The sequence below is a fragment of the Hordeum vulgare genome, chromosome 1H (genome assembly GCF_904849725.1).
Source record: "Hordeum vulgare subsp. vulgare chromosome 1H, MorexV3_pseudomolecules_assembly, whole genome shotgun sequence".
Lineage (NCBI taxonomy): Eukaryota > Viridiplantae > Streptophyta > Magnoliopsida > Poales > Poaceae > Hordeum > Hordeum vulgare.
The window spans coordinates 510,050,169-510,059,576 of record NC_058518.1 but is presented as its reverse complement, the minus strand read 5'-3'; the positions used below and the strand labels follow the sequence as shown (position 1 = coordinate 510,059,576).

Sequence of the window (9,408 nt, the reverse complement as noted above, 5' to 3'; positions counted from 1 at the left end):
ATGTACAGATTTGAGGCCCCCGGTGCGAAATGCACATTGGGTCTTAAAATTAACAAATTTCAGTAAGCTTAAGGAGGCTAGGTGATTTCTTTTATATAACTAGCTAGGGCTCTAGCTTATTAACATAGAAGGATATATATAAGCTCTGATAGGTAGATGAAAGTCCTCGGGTTGAGAGCAATTTGCGAGCGATGAGGATGTCGGCAATTCGGTGATCGGCACTTGCAGGATGATTATAATAACTTTGCGAAGTTGGTGTCTAATTTCCGCCACCGTTTTCCTTTTTCTTGTACGCAACTTATTGGCCAGTTGTGGAACCACTCCTTCCTTCTACCATCTATATATATAGTTGCCGGCTTGTAGTTGTAGATCATAGTTGCATCGATCAAATCATGGCAAGGACACGGAGGACGACAATGTTACACCTTGTCCTAACCCTCTACATCCTCTCGGTCTCGGGCCAAAACACGCTCTCTAATTTAGGTCATTCCGCTGCAATCCATGGATTCCTTGGCTGCCTCTCCGCGGACATCCCGTCTGGCCTCATCCAGACCCCGGCAACCCCGTCCTACTCCGCCCTCCTGCTGTCCACCGCCCGGAACCTCCGCTACATCCTGCCGGACACCTCGAAGCCCGTGGGGATCATCGCGGCCGCCGAGCACGCCCACGTGCAGACCACCGTGCGCTGCGGCCGCCGCCACGGCGTCCGCGTCCGCGTGCGCAGCGGCGGCCACGACTACGAGGGCCTCTCCTACGCCTCCGTCCACCTCCACAACGAGCCCTTCGCGGTGCTGGACCTCGCCGCTCTCCGGGCGATCCACGTCGACCCGGCGCGTGCTGAGGCGTGGGCCGAGTCCGGGGCCACCGTCGGCGAGCTCTACTACGCCGTCGGCGCCGCCAGCCGCTCGCTCGGGTTCCCGGCGGGCTCCTGCCCCACCATGGGCATCGGTGGCCACCTGAGCGGCGGCGGGTTCGGGTCGCTGGCACGCAAGTACGGCCTCTCCGCTGACAACGTCCTCGACGCCCTCGTCGTGGACGCGGACGGAAGGCTGATGAACAGGAGCAGCATGGGGGAGGAGCTCTTCTGGGCTATCTGTGGCGGAGGCGGCGAGAGCTTCGGCGTCGTGCTGTCGTGGAAGGTGCGGCTAGTCCCCGTGCCGGAGACCGTCACGGTGTTGAGCATCACCAGGTCAAGGAGCCAAGGTGCCGTCGAACTGATCACCAAATGGCAAGAGGTGGCGCCGGTTTTACCGCAAGAAGTGTACCTCCGCGTGCTGGTGCTGAACCAGCAGGCTAATTTCCAGGCCATGTTTCTTGGGCGGTGCGGCGGCCTCCATCGGCTCATGCAATATCGCTTCCCCGAGCTTGGAATGACGGAGCAAGACTGCGAGGAGGTGAGCTGGGTGCAGTCCACCGTCTTCTTCGGCTTCTCCACGACGTCCATGCCGCCGGAGCAGCTCCTCAACAGGAGCAGCAACCCGAGCTACTATCTCAAGGCCAAGTCGGACCACGTGCAAGACCCCATTGCAAGGGACGTGTGGGAGAGCATATGGGCAGGGTGGCTGGACAAGCCCGAGGCGGCGCTGCTCATGCTGGACCCTTACGGTGGGTTGATGAGCAGCATCTCGCCGTCGGAAACGCCGTTCCCGCACCGGCGGGGGAACCTTTACCAGATCCAGTACTACTCCTTCTGGTACGATAACGGGACGGCTGCAGCGGAGAAGAGAATGAGCTGGGTCAGGGGACTCTACAACGAGATGGAGCCTTACGTGTCCAGCAACCCAAGGGCTGTGTATGTCAACTACAGGGACCTTGACCTCGGGACGAATGAGTTGGACGGCAACGTCACCAGCTATCACAAGGCTACAGTATGGGGACACAAGTATTTCAAAGGTAATTTTAAGAGGTTAGCAGCTGTCAAGACCATGGTGGATCCCCATGATTTCTTCAGGAATGAGCAGAGCATCCCTCCTCTTCCCCGCTGCCAAAATGATACACTATAGTAGATGGAGATACCATCTGATCTCATTTCTGTGGAGTAGTGTGCGGTGCTCCTGATTGTCTCTACATGTTTCGACTCTTAATTCTTGGTGTTGTCACGTGTTTATAATCGTGTATTCGTGTGGGTGGAAAAAAAATTGTGTATCGTATCAAGCTTATGAAAATAAGTAATAAATAAAATGGAATGATATTGTTCCTTTGTTTAAACCTCTTTTTTTCAACAAAGTACAGACGCGGACGCTCATACATACACGCATACGCTCATTCCGATAAACACACACGTACACCTTACCTCTATCAGCACCTTAATATAACACACCGAATGCGAGCTCCACTTTGTGTTTTTCTGTGTCAAATAGTAAGTGTGCAGCAAAGAGAGCCTTGGCTCAGTGGTTGGGCATTGCGGTTGTGCAGCCTAACGACCCGAGTTTAATTCCTAGAATTGACAGATGATGCACGATGCACATGTGTTTTCCCCATTTATTAAAGATCAAGTTTGATGTGTGGTGGAACTACTCATCAAGAAATATCTTAATCCTCATTTAAAAAAATTCTGAAGACCATGTTTATCTTGGTATTCATAATAACATGGTTGTATGCATCCCTAGTTGATATAGAGACATAAGGGATGTGAGTACAAGTGTTGCGTAATAAGTACCTTCAATCTAAAACCCTGGCCGAGGTCAACGGTAGACACAATGATTCACCATTCTGGAAAGGGTTGATGAAAGTGAGAGATGCCTTTTTCCATAGAATTAAATTCATTATTGGAAATGGTGAGGGAACGAGATTCTGGGAGGATACGTGGTTGGGGGGGACGCCTTTAGCCATCCAATATCCAGCGCTGTATAATATTGTGCAACGTAAGAAAGCATACGGTGCCACAATTTTACAGTAAACCCTCTAAATATTTAATTTATACTACGCCTTGGGCGTCGCCAGCCGCTCGCTCGGGTTCCCGGCGGGCTCGTGCCCCACCATGGGCATCGGTGGCCACCTGAGCGGCGTCGGGTTCGGCTCGGGTGGAAACAGACGTCATCGAGGTAGGAAGAGACCAAAGAGGCTTCATTATAAGATATGATATCATTGTCAACACCTCGTCGATGTCGTGAGAAAACAAAACGTGACGAGAAAAAAAAGAGAAAAAGGATGGACGGGTCCCACTCCTCTTGCCTCGCGTACGTGACTCCTCAGGCAGCCGCCTCCTCCCCCATCTAGGGTTCCTCTGCCTCCCACGGCGCCGTCACCAGTCCGCCTTGCATCTGGTGGCCTTAGGGTCATGGAAGCGCGGCGGTTCTCGGTCTTTGTCGGTGGGAGGGCTTCGTTTTAGATGAGTCTTCGAGAATTGTTAGGGTTTGTGTCCAACTCGGGAAGGCAGGACGGTGGCGGCTCCGTGAAGATGTAATAACGTTCTCCCCGCCTAGCCCTCGTTTCAGTGGTGCGTTTAGCATCGTCGGTGGACATGTGGATGTGTGTCTCCAACAGATCTGTCCTTGGTGGATTTTCTCGTCATTCATTTACGTTTGTGTGTTTTCAGGTTGGATCCTTTCGATCTACACTACTCTTCATCGGCGGCGGTTGTTGTTCTAGTGCGCTGGTCCTTTGGAGCCTTAGCACGACGACTTGTCGATTGTCTACAACAATAAGTTTTGCCCGACTCTAGTAAGGAGGGGTGATGATGGGCGCGTGTTCAGCTCGCTTTAGTGTTTATTGTCGTCACTAAGTGACCTACGAATTTAGATCTATTTTTTATTATTTATGGTGTTTGTTGTAATCGAAGATGAATAGATTGGATGTTTAAAAAAAGGGGGAATAGGAGGGGGACCGATCGATGTGGCGGCGTGTGGAAGAAAACTTGGCGGCGGCCGCTAGGGTGACAGAGGTTGTGGCCTGCGGGTTGACGGGATCGTACGTTTGTCAAGTCCTTTCGATTGGCCTGTCGTGCAAAAAAAAGGAAAAGAAAATAAGTTTAATGTATTTTTTTTGGAAAAGAAAAAAAGTTTTATGTGTTGAAATTTAAAACACCAGGGCTCCGTACGGGACGCTACTCGTCTCACAAGCGGATCAAACCCGCTCACCAAGATCCTGGACTCAGCCAGGGGCATCCCCAAGTAAGCGATGGGGAAGAAAGCCAGCCTGCAGTTGAGGTTGTCCGCGATCCTGTGCTGCTCAGCCACGGAGTAGCCAAGGACTACCACCTTGCTCTTATCAAACTTAATCTTAAGTCCAGACATTTCCTCGAAGCAGAGCAAAAGGAACTTAAGGTTAACAATGTCCGAGTTGGAACCTGCAACCATGATCATGGTGTCGTCTGCATTCTGCAACCATGATCATGGTGTCGTCTGCATTTTGTCATGGGAGGGATGGATAATAGATGTCATGCAAGTTCTTTTCCCTAAGCATGTATGACCACACACGGAATGCATGCCTACATCACATTGACGAACGGGAGCTAGCCACATATCTCTCCGTGTTATAACTGTTGGATGATGAATGTCATCTAACAAATCACCGATCCATTGCCTACGAGTTTGTCCCACTGCCACTATTACTTTCTTTGCTCTGCTGCTGTTACTACTGTTGCTGCTACGGTTACTTGCTACCCTATTACTTGCTCTGCTGCTACTGTTGTTACTACTGTTGCTGCTGCTGTTACTTGCTGCTACTGTTACTTGCTACTGTTGCTACTTGCTACTGCTGTCACTACTGTTGTTCCTTGCCATTGTTGTTACTCGTTACACTGCTGCTACCTGCTACAATACTTTTCTGGCGCCATTGATACAACAACTAGGAATAGTCTGCCTTGTCATCAGATCATTTCTGGCACCGTTGCTATCATACTACCTTTGCTGTTTATATCCTGATTGCAGATACTAATCTTTCAGGTGTGGTTGAGCTGACGCCTCAACTGCTAATACTGGAGAATATCCTTTCATTCCCATCGTGTCGAACCAACAAATTTGGGTTGAATACTCTACCCTCGAAAACTGTCGCGATCCCACGCGCTCGTGGGTCATTGCAAGACAATTACTAATTGTTGAGCAACTAGGGAGCAGCTCTTTTCTGGCGTCGTTGCCATGGGGGCATCAAGTCAGGAATAGTTGCACGTCAACAACGCGCAGATCTTTTTTATTCTTTTGAAAGGAAAAAAGAATACCGGCGTGCGGAATCCTTCTTCAGCTAGGCCGTTGTTGATGCTCATGCGACAGGTGTGCCGCTCGATTAAACCCTAGCTCCACGGCGACGACGGCAGCGGAAATGATTGGGGATAGAGTCAGCACAAAGCTATGTATTGTGTCAAATGCCCTGTATTGGTACAATCAATAAGTTTTTTTTAGAGTAGTATATGCAGGACCAGGAGAGCGACCCTATTGTAGTACCTGATGGGCTATGAAATTATGGGCTTGGGCTAATAAAAAATACCTCATCCTTGTAGTCCTCTTTTACAATACAGTCCCTTCTATCCCGTCTATTTGTGATCCATTATTTCGTGCCACGCCACTCTGTCCAGCGGGGGCTAGGTGTCATAATCGTGCTCAAAATGGTCTAAACCACCTATTAGTGTTTTTTCCAAAAACAAATAGCCTGGGAATTAGTGTTTTTTGGTATAATTTCGTAAACTTATGGTTTCTGAAACCCTAGCCTTCAATGTCAATGTTTTCTGCAATTTACTTCATGAAATGTGCTCCATATTGCAGATGACGATCGATCATATATGACGACTTTGCTAGAGTTGCTCTGCCGAGCTAAATACATGGATGGTGTACACATAGATGCATGCATCCATGAAACTCGATGAAGCGGGGCTGAATATAATGCAATTGGTATCACCATGTGCCTCAAACACATTATATCTTTGTCAATCAATCCTACAAAAAAAACTGACAATTCTTACATTGTTGCATATCACAAATATTGTTTTAAAAAGAAGGCATATCACAAATATGAACTTACTCCTCGGGATATAAGCTATAACCTGATGCAAAATATATCTACGTATAGTAGGAACCAACATGTTGCACTAATTTCCATATAGCAGCGGCAATTCAATATTTTTTGTGACGTTCAATGTTTTTTGTGACGTTTCCCTTTGCCGCTCTTGCACTCTGGCTGCTGCTGCCCTCTGCCATGCTTCCTCTTCGGCGTTGGCGCCGCCGCTGCCATGTGCCGCTGCTCGCGTGACTTCTCGACCATCCTCTCCATTGCCGGAGTGGCGTAAGCCGCACCCCGGCCGCTGCGAGACTCAGCCCTAAAAGTATCCATCCCGGCGCGCTGCTTCCGGTGCGAGCTAATGCCGGCAGGATGCATGCGCGCCCTTTCGTCTTGTACTCCTTATCGTCTTCCACGAAGCCGATGAAGTCGTGCATTTCCTCCTCCAGCTCCTCGCAACAAAGGTCGTCGAAAGCGTGCGCCGAAGACTTCACGGCCGCCAGCCGCCTCCGCAGTATCCGTCCGCCCTCGGCATGTTCTCCGCGATCGGCCGCCTCGCGTGCCGCCGCCATGTCTTCGGTCGTCGCCACTCGGAGGCGCTCGCGCTCCACCTCCATTGACGGCTCCACCTCCGTCGCCTCGACGGGCCTTTGGACCGCCGCGTCGTCGACGGACACGGTGGCCGCCTGCCCTGTTGCCGCGTCCTGGTATGTGCAGCTCACCTTGACCAGGCCGGTGACGTCTTCGGCTTCTTCGGCTCTGGGCACGTCCATGAGTATCAGGAAGCGCCTCTCCTCGTCTGCGTAGAGCTCGCCGACGTCCACCGAGGCAGCACGGCCATCGGCGTCCACGTGACTGTCGTAGCGGCCGGACTTGATCTCCCGGACGCGCACGCCCGTATGCAAGCATGTCATGGCAATGCGCGCCTCCTGCACGACGACCGTGAGGAGCCCGCCGATGCACTGCGCGAACGCGTCCTGCACGATCGCCTGGTTCTCGATGAAGGAAAACGTGCCGCCGGTGGCCTCCGCGATGGTGTGCATGGCGGCCGCGTCGTGGTCCGTGCCGAAACCGAACGTGTGAACCGCCGGAGGCCGGACTCCCGCGCCGTTGTACTCACTGAGCGAAGGTGGCATCAGGTTGATGTAGTTGGCGCCGGTGAACGAGTCCTGCCCATCGGAGAGAAGCATGACACCGGCGACGGCGTTCACGTGCCGGCGGCAGTCAAGCACGTCGGCGGCGACGCGGAGGCCCTCGCCGATGTTGGTGGCGCCCCTCGCGTAGAGGGACTCCACGGCGCGCTTGGCCGCGGCCTTCCCCGCGTCGGACATGCGCGCGAGGCGGATCAGGCGGCTGGCGTTGTTGGAGAAGGAGACGACGGAGAGGCGGTCGGCCGGGCCGAGGTTGTCGATGACGAACCCCATGGCCCGCTTCAGCAGCGCCAGCTTCTGGCCGGCCATGCTGCCGCTGACGTCGAGCACGGTCACGAGGTCGAGCGACGCGCGCGCCGCCTCGGAGGACGGCGCCCTGGCGTGCACGAGCACGGCGAACTTCTCCCGGGCGACGTCCCTCGCCAGGGCAGGGAACTCGCAGTGCGTCCTGAGGGCCACCGCGGCTCCTGATCCGCCGTTATTCGCCGCCGCGGGCTGTGCCGGGACGGTCGGCTCGTCGTCCTGGTACGTGCGGCGCACCTGCTGGGACGACGATGGCGGCGATGGTGGGGCGTTGACGGCGGGGAGGACGGTCCAGGGCGCCTTGCAGAGCGGGCAGTCGTGGTTGCCGTGCGCGACGCTGGCGGAGATGCAGCTGAGGTGGAAGGCGTGGGAGCACTCGGCCGTGAAGCCGGCCTGGCCGCGGACCATGCCGCCGAGGCAGATGGCGCAGACGTCGGCGTCCTCCGCCATGCGCGCAGCTGCAGAGGTATCTGATCTGGTGCACAGCACGACGGACGGAGTACGTACGATGTTCTTGGTTGGATGAACAAGACGGCGTACGTATATATAGCGGGTCGGGTCGGTTAGGTTAGCTTAGGTTACGTGGGGAGCTCGACGGATCCGGAAACTAAGGTTCGTAGCCCGTGCGTTAACGAGGTGAGAATATTTTCTTTCCAAAACGTGCATATAGACATATGGAAATGCAATGAACATATGAAAATACAAAACATCCCAAATCTTCCCTAGTAATAAAGCAGCTGATGCTTCTGCCGTACGTCATGGATATTTTATAAAAAAAGGCCCTGTTTTTTCAAGTAATTAACTCACCGTCCCTCTTTAAGTAACTAACCAAGAAAACGTTTCGTTTTTACAAAACGAACCTCGCGTTTTGCAGTATTTCATCCAAGATTCTTCTCATTAAGTAAGGTTTCGTTTTTCTGTAGGGGGCGGCCACAGCAGGGAAGCGGCGTTGTGCTCGGACGCCGCATCAGGCGATGACAGGGAGGTGGGAGGGGCGCGCGGAGACTTCGCCATGACCCACTGCGGCGCGTGCTTGGAGGGGGCGGCAGCCATGGCGGGGAGCCGGTGTAGCGCTCGGGCTCGGGCTCCACATCAGTCGGCGACAGCAAGGCGGGAGGAGCGCGCGAAGACGGTCGGGGTCAAGGAGTTCACCAGCTTCAAAGGCAGGGACCACGGCGGGGCAGGCTTGTAGGGGGCGGCGTCCATGGCGGGGAACCGGTCGTGAGGCCTCCAGATGTGGCGAGCAACCAAACCGCCACTGCACACCGGCACCGCAACCCCCCGTCGCCACCAGTCACTCACCGGTAGGGCTCCACCATGCATGGGAACTCCACCTCAGGCCCCTGCTGGTGAGCGGGTCGCCACTGCCCGAGCCGCAGCAGCAAACACACAAGACGATGCATTGCCCCACCTTTCGCAGCCGGCAAGTGGCTCTGGCCAGCCTCTGCGACCGCGCACGCCAGGAGTGAAGTACATCGTTGGCGCAACACGAGCGACTGTTGTGGGGTGGAGGACGGCCATGCATCGGGAGGAGGAAGAACTTGGGATGGGGCAACGCACGCCAAGCCGGTAGTGGGTGCCCTGGATAGAGAAGAGGAGAGCAGCGATGGTGGTGAGGTGGATGGATGGAGAAAAGGAGGAGCAGCTACGCTTGCTTGTGAGGTTACAATGGAGGCGGAGCGGCGCTGGGTGTGGAAGAAGGCAATGTGGATAAGCATATAAAACGTTGGGTTGCTCTTTTTTAATCATTTGTTGTTGTTAGATGCACAAACTAGAAGCTACCTATTGTTATGCGTGCTAGCACAACTCATTAAACAAAAATCCCGTGCTCATCCCTTGGATTTATGTGCGAATGTTTATGCCGTTTCAAGAAATGGGTATTCTGTTAATGTGTTCTTAGTGCCCTGTGATGAAACTCCTATTGCCCCCTCCACCCTCCTCACATTGGCATACTGTAATTATTTGACAATGAGCTGGCACACTTACGCTTTGAGGGCAACTGTTCTAACTTAGTAAGCCATAT

General features: G+C 53.5%; 1 protein-coding gene and 1 pseudogene across 1 annotated transcript; one reads left to right on the top strand and one right to left on the bottom strand.

Moving 5' to 3' along the window:
• The first annotated feature begins 354 nt into the window (after positions 1-354).
• LOC123421037 (berberine bridge enzyme-like Cyn d 4) lies at positions 355-2,208 on the top strand. The gene has a single exon (XM_045107484.1). The coding sequence runs from the start codon at positions 393-395 to the stop codon at positions 2,001-2,003; it is 1,611 nt and encodes a 536-aa protein (XP_044963419.1). The 5' UTR covers positions 355-392; the 3' UTR covers positions 2,004-2,208.
• Positions 2,209-5,912: 3,704 nt separating this feature from the next.
• LOC123421021 lies at positions 5,913-7,835 on the bottom strand (annotated as a pseudogene).
• Positions 7,836-9,408: the final 1,573 nt, after the last annotated feature.

Coding starts and splice junctions, on each gene's coding strand:
- LOC123421037 (XM_045107484.1), top strand. CDS start 393: ATGGCAAGGACACGGAGGACGACAATGTTACACCTTGTCCTAACCCTC.